The following is a 22,798-nucleotide window of genomic DNA, read 5'->3' as shown; positions in this document are numbered from 1 at the left end:
ATATAAGCCGCACCGTTATATAAGCCGCAGGGTCAAAAAATGGGGGGAAAAGGCACGGCTTATAGTCAGAAAATTATGGTATTCGTCTGTAGCTGTTGGCTTTGTTTGTGCATTAACTGCACTGATTCAGTGGGATTTAATCTCCAATAAATGTAATGTTCAATATGTTTAAGAAATTTGAAAAAGAAATAAGATATATATAAATATATATTCAAATATTGATATGCCTTCAAATGCCCATCCCTATTCCATACTAAATCCACTCCCACCACCCGCAAAAAGGTCTCTTGTCGAGTTGTCTACCTGGCTGAGGTATCTTCTCCTGGTTCTCCAGGTTCCGACTCATTGTTAGGTCCAGAGGGGCATCTGGGTCGGCAGCATCCGACAGTGGTGAGGAGGAACCAGACGTGAGGCCATTCCTGGTGGTGTGGAGTTGGCTCTTGGAGGCATACTCAATGGCAAACTGATGGATCATCTTCTTCATCAACTCCTGGGCCACCAGCGGTATGCTGGAGTCACAGGTTGAGGGCACGTCTGGCAGACATAAAGACAGATCAAGAGAACGTTAAACCAGGGTAGAGAGGTTTTATGTGATTTGGTGAGAAATTCTCTTTTGTAATATTCACAGGGTGGAGTGAAACGCCACAGCAAGCTCAGCTCAGGATAGGTTACCAAGAAGAATTATGCATTGCATGGTAACCTCATGTTGACATACAGTAAAACATCAAATGAGTACCTCCGATGAAAAACCATATAAGTCAGTTTGATGTTTTCAAAGGCAATGTTAAAGAGGAGAGTTTTGAGGAGTTTCTTGAAGCAGTCCAGAGTTGGGGCGTTGCGGAGTTCTGCAGGGAGGGAGTTCCAGAGGGTGGGAGCTGCCACGCTGAAAGCTCTGTTCCCAAAGGTCCAGAGTCTGGTTCGGGGAATGGAGAGCTTGAGTGACTGAGTGTAGGGGTGGAGGATGTCAGTGAGGTATCGAGGTGCCAGAGCATGGAGGGACGTGTAATTGATGAGGGTTTTGTAGGTGATGCGGGATTTGATGGGGAGCTAGTGAAGGTGGATGAGGGTGGGGGTGATGTGCTGCCAGGGTTTATTAAAATTGTAAAATTTGGATAAAAGCGCTATATAAATGCAGCCATTTACCATTTATTATGTATTATATTTTCTATGTTTAAATATCAACATTATCTGTCCATCCTCAGTAAATCCTCAGTAAATACCATCAAACTACTCTGACCTCATCTGGGCCCCGTTCCTCATACGAGGCTAACTGAGTTAGCCAGATAATTTTCAGTATAACTCGACATAAGTCAGGCTTTTCGGTTCCACGAAGCAAGTTTGGCTAAATCACTATAGCAACACATTCATAAACTTGAACCAGCGCAGGCTAACTGAAGTTAGCTGGATAAGCTTGACACTACCTCGGGAAAATCCTCCGAGATCCCAGTATACCATTCTGAATAATGTTTTTGTACTTAGTTTTTCTAGAGGGGTCGCAAGCAGCCATGAGATGATTTCCAGAATGTATTGATTTCATAGAATGTGTGAAATAGGCCTATAATTAGTTTAGGTTCGTGTTAACGTTAGATAATGTACAAAATAAACATTTTCCGCTGCTATAAACGTCGCACTTTTATTTTGAAAACCCCAGAAAGGAAGTCATTATATTTGCTTTACCATCCTGTTCTGTGTTAGCTCCGGTTAGCTCCGAGCGTGCAGTAGTTAGTATTATATTATCAATACCAGCCATTGGATTACTGTTTTCTAAATTGGGGAGGCTTTTAATAGTCAAGGTAAGAGGATTTTAAGTCATGGTATCCATAAACTTCAATCGGTTCGGATCCTTTGAAGGAATGAGAATATCAACAAACACGGCTTCACATTGAAACCACTGACTGCGCCCAGAGACTCGAGTGGTTAGGCAAAAAATAGTTCAGAGTATATTTGCTTATAAAACGTAATTGTCTAATTCAATTATTTTTTTTATTTCTCCACGTGGTGAATACACAGGTCACAACATGTTTACAGGAACGTTTTGGAGTTGTATTTGGTGACTGTAAGACCCTGTAGGGAACGTCAGGCTCCGCCCCCCCCCCCCCACTTCCAGTGATGAAGCTAAGCTACGCTAACGGAGCGACTGTTCCCAAAGCTAAATGCACGCACAGAGACAAAAAAGGTATGTATCTTCTTGTCTAACTCCAGGGATGATGTTAAATAAGCTAATTTCCCAAAATGGAGTTTTCCTTTAAGATGAGGTCGGACTCGGCACTGACAGATTTGTGTTCATTGTGCTGCTTTTTTAAAGCCTCAAATGACTTCTTACAATATTTCATGAAAGCAAAGTGTTTTGTTTGTCTAAGATTTAAGAAGGTTTAAACTTTACAGCATTGACAAAGTTGAACAAAGTGCTGAACAAGTTCCACAACATAAAAAAAAATATATATATATTTTATTAAATAAATATATATTTTTAAATTTCAAAGCTTCGAATTAAAATCGAATCTCGGCCACGAAGCTTCGAATTCCCAAAAAAAATCGAAGGTCAGCTCTATGAGAAACTATACAGGATTGACAAATATGAATAAGGTATTATTAAATAAATAAAAAATTTAACTAAGTTCATTTTTTCCTCAATAGAAGTCTAGTAAAGTATGAATTGGTAAAGACAATATAGTATGATCCGATTAGTAAAAAAGGGTGGGATTAAATAAGTGTATGCTTCTTCCCACTCCTTTTCAATGTAGATGACAATTAGATTATTATTTTTTTTGCTTATTTTTTTATATACATTTATTATTTGAACGGCTGTACTTGATGTTTGTTTGTTATGTTACATATTTGAAATAAATTTCAATCAAAGCAGAGCAACATGATATACATTTTAGTACAGACTGGTTAGGCCAAATCTCCAAAACTGCCATTTGGGCACCATCTGTGCCATTTGGAAATATTGATGTACCAAACTATGCATTTCACTTGAAGGCACTATTGTTGGTGTTTGTTCATCACATCTATTTACAACAGTGTAGTGTTGTCAAAAATATAAAAAAAAATCGATTCTGAACATTTAAAACGGTTTCGATACTCATTTCCCGCAATATCGATACTTTCTGCAGTATCGATACCAGCTGGCTTGCTCGCAGTCTTCTACCGCAAGTTGTTGACAGACACACGCTGCTGCAGAGCACGCTTGCCCCTCCTCCTCCCCCTCAGAGACCCTTCTTCAGTGTCTTCTTGTCAACAAAGCATTAAACATTAAACCATTAACTTTAGTTTAATACATGAGACGTTGTCTACTGATGGCTCATAATATCAACAGCTGATTCGTTGTTAGTAACGTTACAGCTATTAGCTAACGTTAACTAATCGTTCTTCGGTTAGCTTATGCTAGCTAGCTGGCCACCTTATAATTCACAATATACCGTAATTTCCGCACTATAAGCCGCACCTGAATGAATATAAGCCGCAGCAGCTAAATTGAATGTGTACATATATAAGCCGCACTGGACTATAAGCCGCAGGTGTTTTAACGTTTAATTACCATATGTAAGGGTTCATGCACAGAGGGGATTGTCGGGAAAGAGATGGCTGTTTGAGGAAGCTCCCATTTATTAACTTGCAGCAGCTGTGTGCCCGTGAGAGAAGAGCGAGTGAGAGTTAAAGGTGGTGGACTGTAACCTGTAAAATCCATAGATTTAGGAGGTCCCCTAGTGACCGTTGGCTGTAAAAATCCATAGATCAGCCGCACCGTTATATAAGCCGCAGGGTTGAAAAATGGGGGGGAAAGGCGCGGCTTATAGTCAGAAAATTACGGTAATTACTTCATGGAAAACGGAGTAACGTTAACGTTATGTCGAGTTCATACTACACTACACGTATGAACTCGACATAACGTTACCCCGTTTCCATGAAGTGTTTAATTAGCAGCGATCTTGTTGAAAATGTAACGTTAATGCTCTGAGCATAGCTCCGCAAACCGGAAGCAGTCATGAAATTGTTGTAGTCATATTGTAGTCTTTTAGTCTTATTAACTAAAAGATTTTAACCAAATAAAAAGCAGCAGCACTATTGCATAACTGAGTCATGTTTGCTATGTATTTCTTTCTTTAGGGGAGTAGGACATTTGTTTCACAGTTTTAGCATGATGTTTTATAGATGGCTAGGTTAAACACAGGACACAGGTTTTTGTTTTTAAGAGGGGGGTTTGATTTGATTTAGATTAGATAGTTATTTTTAAATGTCTGATCTAAAGAGAAACAAAGGGTTTTAAAAGTGTTATATTTATCTTCTCTTATAGTACCAGAGAGAAGCTAAGGAGAATAAACCAGCAACAAAAGCAAAATTTGTAAAAAGAACTTTACATTTTTATTTTTTTTGCATTTGTGGTATTGAATATCAATACTTTTCAAGGTATCGTATCGAAGTTCGAAATTCCAGTATCGTGACAACACTACTGTAAACAAATTAAATAAAATGTGTATCAACCAGACCTCAAACAACCATACAAAGCAACTCTTGTTTGAAACAAACATTTATTTTGCATAAAAATTATCTGTAAAGTGCAAACTGCAAACTATCCAAACAACACAACTATTTACACACATTTATTTTGCATAAAAAAAAATTAAAGAAAGTGAAAACTGCCAACTCAAAATAATACAACTATTTACAATAAGGTTTGCCTACTGTCCGTCATGCCACAACTGGAAACTGTTGTTTTTTAGGTTGAGACAAAGGGGGACCGGACACTTCCTGCAAAAATATATCGTCTTCACCCTTGGCTTCCCAGCATCAAGGCACCTCTTGCAGTGCTTCCTGGTTCTCCCTGGTGATCCCTCACTCTCATAGACCATGGGCATGCAGGTGGTGGAGGCAAGCGTAGGTGCTGAGGCTTCACACAACTCCAGAACCAACTGCTCTCTGAATGTCTTCTCTGTGTGTGGCTTTGTCTCCTTTTGGTGTCTCAATTTCAACAGCTCCTTGTGGAGGATGAAACTGTTCACCACAGCGATGTCCATGAAATGATAAAAAAAAGTTTTATACCATTTCATGGTCTTGTGGGGGATGCTGTAGTAGCCAATCAACGCATCGGATACGTCCACACCTCCCATGTTGATATTGTAGTCCACTACAGCATCCGGAACATCAATCCGCTTCGTTGACCTCTTGACCGTCTGTCCACTGAAGGCCTCGTGCACGGTGGAGCACATGGTTACTTCCTGTGTGTCCTGCCACTTGACAAATAGGAGGTTGTTTCTCCTAAACCATCGTATGTCTCCCCTCTCAGCTTTTTTGGGCAGGTCATTTGTCAGAGTCTGAGAAAAACCAAAGCGATTCTTCCTGATGGTCCCACAACAGCCGATGGAATTTTTTGCCAAATCCTGGAAGAGGGCAGGGCTTGTGTAAAAATTTTCCATATACACACTGTAGCCCTGACCCAGCAGAGAAAATGGCAAAAGGTCCATTACAGCTGAATAGCTCAGCCCATGACCTGTGGTGGACACACGTTTACCTGAATAGACAAAAAAGTTCCAGGTATAGGCTATGGCAGAATCAGCCAGGACATAGAGTGTGTAACCCCACTTTGTGGGCTTGTCCTTCATGTACTGCTTCATGCTTATCCTTGCCTTGCTGGCGACCATGCGCTCATCAATGGAGAGGTTCTTTGATGGGTGGAAGTGTGTTTTGCAGGCTTCCACCATCTCAGTGTACAGAGGTTTTATTTTGAATAGTTTATCATACTCTGCTGTATTCCTTTTCCTCTGATTCTCCTCATCCTCTTCAGGGGCACTCAGGTGCAGCGACCACATGATGGCTTCAAATCGCATACATGTCATTTTGTCACCAGGGAAGCGGAAGTCATACGGGAATTTCTTCCTCCACAAGTCTGCTCTGCTGGGGACTGGCACAAGGCCAGAGAAAACCATGATTGATAAGAACATAAAGAACTCCTTCACTGAAAGGATTCTCCACTTGAATTTCGTTCCAGCTTGTTGTCTCTTGGCAGCATTGGAATTTGTGTTGTCTACGATGGTACGGAGGACAGAGGTGGAAAAGAACAGCTGGAAGAGGGCAAGGGGAGACCATGACGCTGTTGTGTTGAAAGTAGGGCCAGGGGTCCTAGCTGGCCTGAATCGCAGAGGGTCAGGTTTTGTGTCTCTCTCCTGTCTGTCATGCCACCTCTCCTCCTCCTCCTCCTCTCCGACTCTTGGTCTTGCAGACCCACCTCGACCACGCTTGCTTGTGGCTTGTTGCCTGGCTTTGCCTTTTCGTTTTGGCTGCCTCTCTGCAGGTGAGTCTGAATCAGAGGCTGAGAGCTGAGGAAGATGCGCAGTAGCTCGACGAGTGGGACGTCCTCCCTGCAGCTGAGTGGTGGGGGTAGGTGTCAAAGTACCTTCCCTTGATGTTGATGGCTGTTCAAGTCTTGTTGGAGCCGACTGTCGCCTGGATGGGCCTGCCTCCTGTGGCTCATAATCCTCATCACTGTAAAAATCAAATGTGGAAGTAAAATAAGTATATCTATTCAGTGTTTTGAAAGTGCAATATGTGTAAACACAAAAGCAATAGACGTGTAATAATAATAATCAACAAACTGGGAAGTAAACAAACATAAAAACATACTCTTCCTAATATACCATCATACACTGTAGCACTCAAGTCTGAACACTTTCATGAACATCGTTACTCAGCTGATAGAGTTGTACCCTTCCTGCTGACTTGTCATACAAAACTTGTAAGTCGCTTTGGATAAAAGAGTCAGCTAAATGACAATGTAAAATACACTATATATACTGTATACATACAAAGATATATATAAATAGATATATCTTTATATAGATCTGTATATAGATATATCTATATATACATATTAGGGATGTTCGATATTGGCTTTTTTACCGATACCGATATAGTCCAACTCTTAATTTCCGATACCGATATCAACCAATATATATATATGCACCAAATCAATACTTGTATCTATAAAAATTAAAACAGACATTATACCTTTCTGATGTTGGGATGTCGTAATCAGAGTCCCCACTGTCACACCGCTGGATCAGATCTTCCTCATCGGATGAGGATTCTTCAGGTTGAACTGAGTCGTTGGGGTCCTCATGACTCATTTCCAGCACTTGCTCTAACGTATAGTGTACTTTTGGACGTCTTCCTGCCATTTTGATGAATATAAATAAATAATATGCAACAAAAATAGATAACTGAAGAAATAATTGCCTTGTAAAATGTGTACAACTCCACTCTGTGCTCTAATGTACTGCGCTCTGTTTGCCACCCTGCACGCTCTCACCTCTGTGCGCTCTCGCCACGTGACGCACATAGATGCTGTAAGGTGCACATGCAAATTGGATTGGTCGATTTTGGTGATTGACATCTCTTTCGAACCGGTGGAGCCAATAGAATCGAGGTGCAGTTCCGAAACAAGGAAGTAAACACATGGAGAGCCGATTGAGCTCATGTGCGCACCCGCGTGATTCCGTAGCCTTTGTTTGCGAAGACGCTCTCCGATTGGCTAGCCCGCGTACAGCAAAGACCCTCTCTGATTGGTTTAGCTCCGAAGGGCTCTGGGATGCGTGTACCGGTTCCGCAACAGTAAGTGACTTCCGGGTAGGCCTGATTGGCCCCGACAGGCACGTGACGCGGCAAACTCAGGACGCGTGTACCGGTTCCGCAACAGTAAGTGACTTCCGGGTAGGCCTGATTGGCCCCGACAGGCACGTGACGCGGCAAACTCAGGACGCGCAACGAGGCTGCTAAGAGCTGTCGCGCGGAAATAGGCTGTCTATTGCCATTCTCTAACACAAACTCTAACCTTAACCAGCTCCTTAACAGCGCCTAAACTTAACCGTTCTAACCTTAACCAACTCCGAAACAATGCCTAACCTTAACCTTAACCTTAACCATGCCTAACCTTAACCATAGAAAGAATATTGCCATTCTCTAACACAAACTCTAACCTTAACCAGCTCCTTAACAGCGCCTAAACTTAACCGTTCTAACCTTAACCAACTCCGAAACAATGCCTAACCTTAACCTTAACCATGCCTAACCTTAACCGGCGAAAGAATACACGTTAAAAAAAAAATCACGTTAAAAAAAATAAATTCGATGGGATTCTAACTCGTCAACAACGGACCGCAGGATCGCAGGACCGCTGCTCTGCGAGGTGAGCTAAAGCGCTGAATGAAGTCATAGCGGATTTGGACGGTTACATCATTCCGCAAGCTCTGCCGCGCGGCAGAGAAAGTTGCGCGTCACGTGCCTGTCGGGGCCAATCAGGCCTACCCCGGAAGTCACTTACTGTTGCGGAACAGTAACACGCCTCTGGGATAGAAATGTCCGAATTGTACATATATATTCTGCTTCGAAGTGGTTATGCTTTGGCCTTATTTCGAAGTGGGTTATGCTTATAGAGTTAGGGTTAGGGTAACCCTAACTCTAAGCATAACCCACTTCGAAAGAGGGCCAAAGCATAACCACTTCGAAGCAGAGAATATTATGTACAAGGCGGAAGAGAGCCTTCGGAGCTAAACCAATCAGAGAGGGTCTTCGCTGTATGCGGACTAGCAAATCAGAGAGCGTCTTCGCAAACAAAGGCTACGGGGGGGGAAAAAAAATCACGCTGCGCATCCTTCACAAACCCCCCTCCCAATCAACTCAAATGAAATTCGACACGGTTATCCTTGTTCTCAACACAAACACGGAGGTTGGACTAACTAAAATCAGCGTTGATTGCTCTCAAATACAACTTCATCACAAAACAGCAAAAGTAAGACAGAATTGTTTTACTCACTGTAAACAAGCGATTTTTTTGGCATTCTTTGGCTGCTGGTGTACTGCGTTTTAGACGTAGAGGGACAATGGGCCTCATTCAACAATACTCTTATTATTTTTCTTATATTCTTGCTTACCTGTCTGTTAACCCTTTCTCTGCCACGCTTATATCCATCCTTATACCATCCTCTGCCAGCTCTATTTGTCTATGGAGATGTTCCCCTTCTTTGCAGGGCTATAACTTTTTAAATTGTATTGCTAAATTGACATTACTATGGCCCATTCAACGTCAAGTATCTATCGTTTAGGATGTAGCAACGTTCTACTTTTTCATTCACATATTCATACTAAAATACGGTCTAAAGTATGAATATATGTTTTTATCGTTTTCTGCATTTATAGCCCTAAATACATATATTAGATCATCAAATGTAGTTTGATACCGATTGACGTCAGATTGAAAATTTCAATTGTACAAAGTCCTACACGTCATGCCTCATCATCTGCTGGTGACCAGAGGGGGGGGGGTTTATAAGTCTGTGGCCGACGTTAAATCATTTATTTAGTATGGGTGATATGTTGATCGGAGCAGTGTGTATGTTTAATAATAATCAAACACTCTGAAACTCACCGCAGCTTCCTCTGACCGTTGGGTGATCAGCGTGGAGCAGAAAGTTCGCTATTATGGGATGTTGATATACCGTAATTCCTCTAATAGTAACCCCGGCTTGTATTTGTTTCAACTGTAGCGGGTACCAGGCTTGTATTAGGAGGAGGCCTGTATAAGAGGGAGGCCTATATTTCAAATTTTCAAACGGATCATAATGAATAAATCAACATTTTGTGTCAGTTTGAACCCAGTAAAATGTACTGGGTTCATTTATTGAAACCAAGTACTGTATGAAATAGTAAACAGTGCAATTACAGGTGGTCACTGGTCATTTCAACGGTTTCAAAGTGAAATCAAGTAACTAGCTCAGTATGCAGCTCAGTATATTAGTAACCCGGCTTGTATTAGGAGGCCGGCTTATAATTGCTTAGCTCAAGAGCGCACCCGGCCATTAATAGAGACCCGGCTTGTATTTGAGACCCGGTTACTATTAGAGGAATTACTGTATGCGATCCATTTCCAGGTTGTATAATACTATATACGTCCAAATCATGTTTTATCGAGTTATTGGCAACGGATCGCTATCCAGTGTATCAAGCTGGAGTCCCGCTAGCGATAGCGAGTGGCCGGACGAAATATGGGTGAGCACCACTTCCGGCGGTCACTTCCGGGTTTGGCGATTCACCGATCGGCCACCAGATGGCGGTCTTGAACCGTTGGGGAGTTGAGAGGAGATCAACAGCAAGTCTCAAGTCTCCGTGGGTGAAATATGATTGCCATGACAGATTTTTGAAATATTGATCTCAAAGATGCTGTAAGACGTCATTGGCAGATTAAGCATGGCGAGCAATGACGTCTAAAGTCGTCCTTGGCGATTAAAGGGTTAACACAATGGAGGCCAAACCCGAGGTAAATCGGGTTAACTCGCCAGCGGTTGGATTTCTCGGGTTTTGGTCGTTATTTCTTTTATTCGATATTTCCCTTCATTATCCATCCAGGGAGCCTGTGTTATCATTGGGAATGGGTCTGAGATCGCAAAAGTCCAATACCGCTGCCTGGAGGGTTGCGGCCTGTATTGCACATCCTTTGAAACTCTGTATTCGGGTGTGTGTTGATGAAATAGGTCCGGGCGGACTTTTCCTAGTCGGGCATGGCGAGCGCTTATAACGCATGGATTCATAAGAATCAAACACTCCCGTGGGCGGCTACGTGGCGCAGTGGGCAAGGCGCTCGCAACGAATGCTGGAGACTAGGCTCGAACCTCGTGTTCGAGCCCCGCTCTCCACATTGCTTTCAGTTTAGCTGGTCTTCCACAGTAATACACATTGGCCGTATTACGGGGAGGGAAACTGAAGGGTGGGGATTGGGCGTTGTGGACAGCGACTCCTACAGGTCGGTTGGTGCGCCTGCGCAGTAGAATCAAGAAGCGACGGGGGCGGGGCCCCTCCAAAGCCCAGACCCCCGACGCTGAAAGATCGAGCTGCGCAGGTGAAAAGATGCGACGGCTGTTACCTCGAGTATCGGAGGGGACTCGTGCTATGTATGACTTAGTCCACATTGCAGCCGGCTTGTGGGAGGCAAGAAACAACGTTCAAAGACAGGGGAGGGTTGAATTGGATGATATGAAAATTGGGATGGGAGAAAAATTGAAAATGGGAGAAAAAGTGGATAAAAAAAAAAGAATCAAACACTCCCGATTCATGTTCTTTGGTGGATTATGTTATGGACACGATAGACATCAATACTTGGAATGGCGATCAGATAATTGGAATATTCTTTTTGAGTTACATCCTAGTCAAGGGCTATATGGCATCCATCTTGCGTTGTTCCAATAATTCCTTCATTGCGATCGGAGGGTATATGTGTAATGTACTGTGTAACCTATTCCGTTGGTGACGATTAAAGCATAAAAAACATGATGAAACATAATACCGATAATATAGAGTTGATTTCGAAATAGTAGCGTATACAGGCGAGTAACGGCATGGTTTTTAGTGAAATGCACGTATTGCTGCATAGCTGCGTTTTCTGGGATTAGACAGGATTACTCTAAAACTATACTCATTCACCACGGTATAAAACGGGAATGTATGGATGAAAAAATTATTATATATAATATAGTTTTAGCCCTGCAAACACTGCCACGTATTCGTATACTTTAAAGCGCTGGCCTTTCAACAGTAACAGTAAACAGCGCCCTCTGGCGCTATATGAGTTAAGAGAACAATAAGAAAAGCCACCGCCACATTCATCAAGCCGTTCGTAACGTCCAAATCTGTTCTTACCCAGGTCTGTTGCATGATGAATCCCACTCATTCTTAAACTAAAATGCGCATTCAATTAATTTGCATACAGACACGCCCGCCATCTCCTTATAAGGCGAATGAGGCGTGTGTAAAACAGCCAAGTTTCGGCATCTGATCCCTTGTCTGATCCATTCAACAGGAAGCGATTTGCGACTGATCTCAAAATGACACACACGCAAACGTCTCGCGACTCAGTGCATGTGTGTGTGTGTTCCTGTGTGTGTTAATCTGATGACAAATATAGACTTATACGTATACGTAGTGAATATGCAAAAGAAATCGTTCCAGCAAAGTAGGCTTTGTCAATACTGAACGACTAGTCAAGAACGCTAGTCAAGAACCAATCGCACAGTAGGTTCAGGTTGGGAAATACTGGATCTGTCACCTGTCATCTCTCTCTGAAAGGTCCCGGTGGCTAAAACCCAGAGTAGGCGAGTCAATATATGGTTTAACCCCAAAAGAATTGATACAAAAGGTTTTTCAATGGATTCTGGTAGTATTGGGCGTGCTAAATAACATACTAAAAGTCGACCAAAATCGACCCCTCCGAAAGCCGTCATTTCCAAGATGGCGTCCCAGATGGCGCCGGGGCGATTAAAATGGCTATATCTCAAATTAAGAAAATGGTGCAAAGGATTTCTCAACTGATTCTGGTACCTCTGGGCATGCTCACTAACATACTAAAAATCTAGGAAAATACACCTTCCAGAAAGGCTTCATTTTCAAGATGGCGTCCAAAATTGCGGCTGGCCAAGCTTAAAATGGCTATATATATGTCAATATAAAAATTATATAAATGATTGTCATTTGATTCTGGTACCCCAAGTACTCCTAGACATACTTAGGAACATACTAAAGTTTTAGGGAAATACACCTTCCGAAGAGGCTTAATTTTCAAAATGGTGTCCAAAATGACGACTGGGAGCTTAGAATGCCTGTATCTCAAATGGGAAAACATTTCTAAAGGATTTATAAACTGATTCTGGCACCTCTATACATTAATAACGAGCAAAATATCTAGCTAAATATATCTGCTAGGAATGCATCATCAAAATGGCTGCCTGTAGCTTATTTTGGCTAAAATTAAAATTGGTTATTATATTCAACCTAGAAAGCTTTGGTGTTGAACACAATAAATGACCCACTTATTGTGGTCTTTAGGCCTACTCATCATCATCTTCAGGATCCTCTGGGAGAAACTTGTTATGTGGATTGTCACATTCATGAAGTTGACATGGTCCACAGACAGTAGTACAAGGTAGTCCATATTTTCTGCATGAGCAGCGAAGTGTCTTGCAGGCAGTGGTACAGTTACAATGAATGACCTTCAAGAGACTGTCTGGAGCAGCATTCATTGTTGACATGAGTGGGACAAATCTATTGTCCTGCAGGTTCGAGCCCCAGTCTAGAGCATCTATACCATCATCTGTTCCCATCCAGACCATGACCTGGTAGTATGCTCTACGACAGTGGAATTTGGTAGCAGATTCAGTTGGTGGTAGACGTTCAGGCGTTACCGTTGATGAAGCTGAGACAATCTTCTTGCTGAAAATGTTCTCATTTTTGCAAGCGAATCTGTGCACTTTCCACCAAAAAAGACAGCCATTGCTTGGCACCCAAGGTCATCGATCACATCTGTTGTCTGGTTTGGTACAGTGAATGCATTGGCACAAGCCTGAAGGACAGGATCCCCTTTTACAAGTTTTTGGAATGCTGTCTTTTTGCCAACTCCGAAGATCCGGGAAGTTGTGTCACAGCCAGTCACAGCATGGATGAACAGCAACTGAGAACACACATCCTGTCCGAGTACTTCTTTCAAATGGTTTATGGCGTACACTTTAAAACTGCCATCAGCTTTCGACTTGTCTGATCTGAAATAAAGGCCCTTGCTATCTCTCTGTGCATAGTAAAGAAGTAAGACGAGGAGATCAGTATCTTCTCCAATCAGCGTCGTGGTGTGAAGAGATGATCCCACTGCGGCCCTTACTATGTCTACATCAGCATCTCCAAGTGAATTGACCACAGTGCAATCCCGTTCTTTCAGTTCATCACTTATCATGCGGATCAGTTTCTGTTTATTCAGATCTCTTGACAGGAACTCCTCCTTCTTACCTGAGAACTCTGTCACAGCAGTGCAGTTGACAATGGGATGAATATTGTTTCCTCTTCTTTGATGTGTGTTGTCTTTAATGGATGGCCCATCCGCATAGCCATCAAACACAATGGTTGTAGCTGAGCCATAATGTTGGATGGTGAAGTCTGCATATGACTGTGCAATTTTACCATAGCTTTGTCCGTGCTTCCATTGTATTCGGTGAAGGAGTGAACCACCATCAAGAACATAATGCTCCGTTTCTGGTACAGAATCTAGGATTGCATCACTTGCATGATCACAGATTGCGTGCGCTAGTTGTGGTTTATCAGCTTTGCGGAAGACGTTTCCGGCTTCAAAGAGGGCAGGAGGGAAAGGACTGAGTTCGTAACGCATAACCTCCTCCAATGACAGCTCTCCAGTTTGGGAGACAATAAGGAAACGTTGAAAAAGAAGTGCAGAATCAATGATTCGATCAGGAGCAACCTTGATAAGACGATTTTTGTCCAAGGGTTATGGCTTTATCCTTTCTACTAAATGAAAATGTGAATGCCGGCTGTCCGATCATTTTGTGCATGCTGTTGCGTCCAACAGAGTCATAATCATGCACGTTCACTCCATCCTCAGCGACAACACCTGTAACAACATTCCTTAAAGAAGAGTCTGGAGAGAAAGGTGAACATATAGCAAGTTTTGAAGTGATCTTCTCCAGGTCAGCAGCATCCCTTTTCATCCTTGCCTCTGTTGAATCCTTGTGCTGTTCTGATGTTGTGTATGTCTGGTTTGAGAACTCCTGCATTGCGGTGTTATATTCTGATGTTATGCCCTTTGACATTGTCCAAAGGGATCTCTGATTGTCGGTCATTCCACTTCCATGTGTCATCCCTCCTGTAGTCTTCAATGACCTCATCAATGTTGTTTCGATTACAAGATCTGAGCTGAGGCCTGCCCATGATTGGCTGCTGCGACAGATAACATGAAAACCCTTTTCAAATTGTCTGAAGACATCTGGGTGGTTGATGTGAAGCTGACTCATCCTCTTGGACATAAAAGTGTGCCGATTTCAAGTAATTGTAATGCCCAGCCGCAGCGAATATCGGCATGCATTCAGAAACAGCGCGTAGGTGCAAAAGCCAGGAACCTGTGCGATCTGCTGTTATCAGTGACCTAGCAACTTCTAACATGTGTTGGTAATTTAGCCACAACTGACTAGTTTTGGATCTAGCACACAGTTCCATCTTCCTTTTTCCCAGCTCTTCATTTATTGTAATGAGGGTCTCTGATGTGAACACTGTTTCCAATGGCATTTCACCCTTAACTATTGAGGTATACATTGCTTCAGACTGTTCAACCATTGCTGCAAATTCATGACTATCATCTACCATTTCTGATATTATCATGCGGTTAAGACATTTGTCAACCAGAAGATGGCCACGGAATGCTCTCTAAACTGATTTGCCTGTCATCATATGGGCTACTGAGTTCTCCCCATAGACTACCCCTAGAATGTCCTTAAGTCCTGTACCGTCCATCAGTGTACCAATTGCTCCTAGCAAATTCATAAATGTGTGAAATCCTCCTAGGAGCAGGACAAAGGACTTGAGGTGACTGCACTGTGGTGAATCTAGGATTATCTCTGCTGCTTTCCAATATAGGGGTTGGTCAAATGTAACTACTGGGGCAAGGTGGTGTTTGGATGCCAGACCACAAATGAACTCCAGTGTTGACAGAATGCATGTTTTGTCTCCGGAGTACATGTCTATCATTGGTAAGTATCTCACTGAAGACTGCCCTGGATGTTCATCTCCCTTATGAATAATGTGCATCATCCCCTGCCAACCAGGTGCAGGCTGTTTGAACTTGAACGATAACTCCCAAAGCAGATCAACCATCTTGTTACATTCTGCAAGTCTTGGAAGTTCTTTAAATGTGGTGTCTCTGCAAAAGTGTTTGGCAAAGTGATAATCTATTATCACAACTTTTGACCTCTGCACACGATTCAGTTCATTAATTCTGAACCTCGGAATCCTTTGGTCTGTCTTCTGTCCTGGTGTCAAGGCAGCTATCATGCCCATCCCATGAAATGTCCCTTTCCCATCAATTGTTAGAATATTATGATCTACATTGTCTGCAGCAAATAAGACGGTCGTGTTCAACACATCAATATCCTTACCAAGCATGTTTGGTGCAGTACAATTTGCAGCATTCATTTCAAACCTCTGCAGTTCAGAATAAATAGGAAGAGCAGAATCCCATCTTATTCAGCATATCTACAATGAACCGAGACCGGTTTAAGTGGTGCATTTGCACAGCTAGGCCAATTTGCAAAGGGGCAAGGACAGCTCGTGGTCGGACTGCCTGTATGATTGCGTGGCCAATACTAGCAATTTTCTGCTCTGTCTCTTTACCGACAAACAAAGCTTTTAACACAATGTGGAGTGATTGTGGAATATAATCAAGGGCATTCTGTAGTTTTAGTGTCTCTGTAGTCGGGTACTCATTAACAGGTGGAACATTAGTCATTATGTCACTTTTTATGAGTTTTGCAGCTGTTTCAAGTAAGTGTCTCTTCTCAGACTCTTCATCACTGTTTTGTTTTGTGTTGTTATAGTAGGATCTGAGTATGTCTGATGTTTTCTCTCTTATTGTAACAATACAATCCAAGCCATCTCCTTCTGCAATAAATATGCTATTTGCATATCGTTGCATCAGCAATGTTTTTAGGTATTGATTACTATATGGGATGGAATCGGCCTTAGACAAATAGCATTTTACACCTAAGTGCAGAAACGGTCAGCTGTCCATCATCATTCGTTTCAAAGTAAGCACACATTTTTGAGAAGGCTTGTTCTTGGTCCTCATTCTTTGGCCTTCCAGACTTTCTCCGCTTTGGATTACAATCAGGCTGAAATTCCATGGGAACATCACGGCCACACCGGAAATGTGTGCTACAAGCATTATGATACACACAGTCTGCAGCATGTAGATCACTATTATAGTATTCAATTCTACCTTTGACTTTGAATGACCACTCATCATTTCGTTTATCACAGCTTTGCAATATAGACTTTGCAAAGTTGTCTGTTTTCACGTAACTGTAGTCAGCACGTCCTTCATGAACATTTGTGCCGCAGAAAAGGCAATCAGTTTGGCTATTGAATAGAGCTTCAGACTGCCTAGTACTAGTCCTTTTATTAGTGGTACTTGATTCACCGCTCTGTTTCCTCTGTAAATGTAAATCAATATCTCGGCTATGTATGTACATTTTGCGGCATTCTGAATGTACTTTCATGCCAGCAGTCACATGAATAGTGTCACCTCTTTTAACACTAGCTTTATTGATCCCATCAGCACCTTTCTGACGAATCTCAACAAAATCACTTCCATCTTCCAATTTACAAATGGGACAGATCTGGGCACTGAATTCACTCATCACTTTAGAAATCAGATAATGGTCAAAAAGAAGGATTCAACTATGCTAGCTTGAGAGCTGGAGAGTGCAAACACCTCTGGCAAAGACTAGGATGAAACTGGGGCTTAAATAACACTGCCAGGCCAGACACGCCCAGGCATGCCCAAACACAGGACTAGGTCAGAAAAGAAAGAAAGAAACTGATTCAGAAAAAGAAGGCTTCAACTATGGTAGTTTGGGAGCTGGAGAGTGCAAACACCTCTAACTATAACAACTATAATGGTCAAAAAGAAGGCTTCAACTATGCTAGCTTGAGAGCTGAGAGTGCAAACACCTCTGTCAAAGACTAGAATGAAACTGGGGCTTAAATAACACTGCCAGGTCAGACACGCCCAGACATGCCCAAACACAGGACTTGGTCAGAAACAAAAAAATTTAAATAAACTGATTCAGAAAAAGAAGGCTTCAACGATGGTAGTTTGGGAGCTGGAGAGTGCAAACACCTCTAACTATAACAACTATAATGGTCAAAAAGAAGGCTTCAACTATGCTAGCTTGAGAGCTGGAGAGTGCAAACACCTTTTTAGTAAGCTATTTGTATAGTCATTTTAAGCTCCTGGGCGCCAGTTTGGACGCCATCTTGAAAATGATGCCTTTCCGGAAGGTGTATTTTCCTAGATTTTTAGTATGTTCACAAGCATGTCTAGAGGTACCAGAATCAAGTGAAAAATCATAGTTATATATTTTTTTCTATTGAGATATATAGCCATTTTAAGCTTGGTCTGCCGCCATTTTGGACGCCATCTTGAAAATTAAGCCTTTCTGGAAGGTGTATTTTCCTAGATTTTTAGTATGTTAGTGAACATGCCCAGAGGTACCAGAATCAGTTGAGAAATCCTTTGCACCATATTCTCAATTTGAGATATAGCCATTTTAATATCTCCACCGCCATCTGGGACGCCATCTTGGAAATGGCAGCTTTCGGGGGGGTCGAATTTGGTCGACTTTTAGTATGTTATTTAGCACGCCCAATACTATCGGGATCCATCGAAAAACCTTTTGTATCAATTTTCTTTGGGTTAAGTGCTTTTTTTTCATAGATTGACTCGCCTAGAGTGCGCTCAGAACATGTAGTTGTGGAGCAGAGAGGAGAGGATGTTGTAAATATGCGTTCTATGCGTATGCCTGGGCAGCCAGCATCTAACTGTTCTAACAGCAATATATAATCCATTTCAGAAGCAGAAGGCACGCAATAAGTTATAATAATAATAATTATTGAAAAGTTCTGGGTTTATAAAGTCGTATTTGGGGGCAATTGACCAATGGTTTGCTTTCAACTAGGGCTGGGCGATATAACAATAACGATAAATATAGCAATATATTTTAATAATCGATATCGAATATCGAAAAAAGAAATTGAAAAATCTTTTTTTCCTTTTTTTTGTGTGACCTGCAACAGGGCAGTTTTAAAACCAGAGACAGTGGACATACTTGTCTTTCTTGCCTGCAACTTAAAGTAATGGCTTTGCTTGTCCAAATGACAATACTGACCAAATTGAGATTTATTTTTCTCTTGTCCATTTATTTTGTTTGCTTTCTAATTTAAAATACAGTTTGAAACCGTCTGTACACAGTAGGCTATGTGTGCTAGCAGAACTAGACTCCAGTCACGGTGCACATGTGCAGTGGTTTGTTCACCAAAAAAGCGCCAAAAGATCGAAAATAAACTAGCAGAGCCAGAACTGTTCAACTCCCCTGGAGCCACAGCCAGTGTGAGGGGATGTAACACTAAAGATGGCGGCAATGACAAAGAATAGCTGCAAAATAAACATACATCTGTTGTTAAAAAAAAAAAAAAAAAAATGTTATATACTTATAACAATTCGATAATTATCGATATCGAGAAATATGATAACATTATCATATCGTTATCGCGATATGATTTTTTCCCATATCGCCCAGCCCTAGTCTAGTCTGTCTTCAAACTTCCACTCCTCTCGAAACTTTTTTATATTTGAATATCAACATTATCTGTCCATCCTCAGTAATCCTCAGTTTACTATAAAATACTCCTGTCCTGTGTCCTGACTTCGTCTTTCCAAACGCATGCACACACAGGGAAAGGGAGAGTGCCCCCCCCCCCCCCATTTCCCTTTCCTCAGTCCACACTGCTGTTCTCCATGGCTCTGCCTCTGATCAGGATTAGCTTGTTAGCTTACGCTAACGTAACGTTCATTTCGGGCGATGTGGGCATAAAGGAATGGTGACGATGCAACGCATGTTAGATGCATTTGACCCGTTGTGATTTTTTTTTTTTTTTTTTAATACTTATTTCGGCTCGCAAAATAGGCGCACTGCTGTGTAGCGCTGCTCTGCTTTAATGCAAGCAGAAGCACGGACTGGGCGGATATGACTCGCCGAGTTGCCACAGGTTTTTTCAAAATAAGAGTATCATATGAACCGAACGTTGCTAGCTGAGATATTATGACTGGAGCTGCGCTTGGGGCGGATATGAGACCCGCACAGGATTTTCAAAATTAGAGTATCGATATGAACGGTGGCGGGCAGACCTCTCATTGTTAGTCGCCAAACCTTAAATCTGCCCGCCATTGCCAGTTGGCGGGTACTTATTTTGTTCCCTGTGTGTGTACAGCGCTTCCCTAGTCACTTATACTGTAACCTAGGGGTGGACGGTATGGTCTAAAATTTATATCACGGTATAATTTGAAGCATAGACGGTAACGGTATATATCACGGTATCAGTGTTTCCGTTAGAATATTTTTTTTTGCCTGATAGGCAGGCTATATAAAGAATGACATCCTCAAGGCATGTAGATTTATAATATTTTAACTTAAAACTAGGCTACTTTTGCGTATAAAGTCATTATATTCCAAATAAAATAAGTCCCGAGTCGAGACTCCGTGCTGCTCCCATTGCAAACAGCGGGGCTGGATTTTGCTAGAAGCATATGTAGCTGCAGAGCCGCAGAGCCAGTGGCTCTTTCAGGTCGTTCAGCCGTTTGGTGGGGGGGCGCTGTTGAGCGGGCCTGTGACCAGACCTGAAAGAGCCACTGGCTCTGCGGCTCTGCAGCTGCATGCTATTTCGCAAATCCACTGCTGCAGCAGCCGTCCTCCCGTCGTTATCATAACACTACACACATATCATAATGTTTACAGCAAACTGTAGTTGATCACCAGGTATGTTTTATTAACGTAGAATAATTCATATAAGAAAAACGATAGGTAAGATCTCTTACCTTTCTCCACTGGTTAAAAATGCCAGGAACTGAAATTGAAACTTGCTGTTTATTATGAAATGACAATTGCGTGTTGACACGCCCACTGCGCGAAGCCTCCTAAATAACTTTTTCCAGTTTGCACATATCTATTATCTATGATTATTACATGGCGTTTTCACATTCGCCGAAATGCTTGCTTGTGATTGGTCAACAGCCCCCGACAGCGGTCATTATTTTTCAATAATGACCGCTGTTTTTTCAATAATGACCGCAGTGCGCAGCTGTTGGCAATCAAGCCCACATCAGTGCAGCAAATCAGACACACCTGCCGCGCTGCACTGACAGCGGAGTGTCAGCGGAGCCAGAACAGAGCTGGCTGCCCGCGATAATAATAATCACTTTATTTGGGCTGACAGAGCCACAGAACTGCGATTTGTCAAATTAATTAGGTATATTGTTAGTAAGTTAGCCATGTAATAAGCGGGATAATGTATAGCTTTACTCGGTCATTGTCGCAAAATAATTGACCTTCACTACGTTTAAAACACCTCGGCGCGGCGCCTCGGTATTTTAAACTCTGTGTCGGTCAATTATTTTGCGACAATGACCTCGTAGCCATACATTATCCCTTACCTAATTCGATCTATTTTTAGGGGCAAATGCGATTGAAATAGTCGCGCTGTGGTTACATGACGTCATTGCTATTTTAGAGCTGCCCTACCGGTTACACGGTATAGTCAAAATCCATACCGTAGAGCAAATTCATACCGTTTATACCGTATACCGTTTATACCGTCCACCCCTACTGTAACCCTAAGCAGGTGAAGCCCGACACAATGACAAACAAAACGAACACACTCATGGCGCTTCCCCCAGTTACCTTCGGTGTAACCGTGCAGGGCAAGAACCCCTTCCTTGGGCAACGCAGCCCTCATGAACACCTCGACTCCTCCTCCACAGGTGCCACACATAATTCATTAACAAAACTAAACAAGTGCTACACATCAAAAAATTTACCGCTTCCTACACACTATACAAAACATACCAAACCAGCAACACCAATAAACCCAATATATGTATGAATGTATGATAATATGTATGAATGCATGTATAATTAATGAATATGTAGGTATGATAAGATTAATGCATGTATGCATGTTTGATAATATGAGTGAATGTATGTATCAGTATGATATGTAATAATAATATGAAATGAATAATGGGGGCGGGGGGGGGGGGGTTTGCCGTTCTCAGTACAATCAGAAGGGAATGCTGAATGTTTGGTGTGGGTATGTGTGTGTGCGTGCGTTGCGTGTGTGACGGATACCCCTAAGTGGTATCAAGTGGATACAGGTTAGGGCTCACTTTCTCAATCTGTGGTGTGAGGGGATGGATGGTTTGAGCAGCCACAACAGTCCTGGGTCAAGCTAATCAGACCTGGGAGCAGATGTGGCTGTGCACCTGTTGCACATTGAAGTAATCGGCATCCTCACACAGAGGAGAGGCTTTGTCATAACATCATCATAACTGCTCCTGGTTTGTTACATCTTGCCACTCTCTTCAATAAATCAGTTTGTATTCACCATAATTTCTGCCTGTATCTGTGTCAGAGAGCCCTGTAAAAATCCACTGCTACACAATCAAACCTGGTGAAATGTTCGAACTGCAATGTGATCAAAATTGATATTAACATGCAGGCGCCATGCTGCCTGACTAACTCCTGAGCACAACAGAGGTAGGAACTGCTGCACGGGGGCTGCATGTGTTCATCAAAATGTACAGAACTGGCTACAGGAGTTATATACACTGCTACGAGTAAAAGGATGCCTTTCATCTCATCAATTGAGACGACTTTTAGCCAGAAATTAGTGTGTTCCATAGACTGTAAATAGACTGCATTTATATAGCAGGTTTTATCCAAAGCATTTGACAACGTATGCCTCACAGTCACACACCGACGGTGGAGGTGACCATGCAAGGTCTTCTTAATTGTGAAGTGCCTGCTAGTAGCACTCTTTCTCTCTGGTGTTCACTGTCCAGAGGCAGTAAGCAACTACAACTATCCAAACCCATTCATTGTTTTGTGATTATGAAGAGGCATGGGGCGGTTATAATAGAGGATTCTCATTTACATAAATGTTCAAATGACTTCAGACGAATTATTTTACTTTGGCTTCATTTGATCTTGATTTGGGGGGGAAATAATATGGGTAGGCCTCAATAGAGCCCTCCAATCGGTGAGGTAAAATTTGCGGCTGCTCCATAGACAATGAAAGGGGCTCTTTGTGAGGCCATAAATGTTGACTTGAGCTCTTACACACAATTAAGTTTAAATTCTGGTTTTCACTC

General features: G+C 42.2%; 1 protein-coding gene across 1 annotated transcript in view; it reads right to left on the bottom strand.

Moving 5' to 3' along the window:
* The window catches only part of lcorl (ligand dependent nuclear receptor corepressor-like), a 42,383-nt gene that overhangs the window by 3,401 nt on the left and 16,184 nt on the right, over positions 1 to 22,798 (bottom strand). Inside the window, exon 5 of the mRNA XM_084318250.1 lies at positions 304 to 534. Coding sequence (XP_084174376.1) covers positions 304 to 534 — 231 coding nt within the window. The remainder of the gene's footprint in view (positions 1 to 303; positions 535 to 22,798) is intronic.

The sequence above is a fragment of the Notolepis coatsorum genome (assembly GCF_963971535.1).
Source record: "Notolepis coatsorum genome assembly, chromosome: 7".
Taxonomy (NCBI): domain Eukaryota; kingdom Metazoa; phylum Chordata; class Actinopteri; order Aulopiformes; family Paralepididae; genus Notolepis; species Notolepis coatsorum.
The sequence above is the reverse complement of the archived record's forward strand: the minus strand, read 5'-3'. Positions and strand labels throughout refer to the sequence as shown.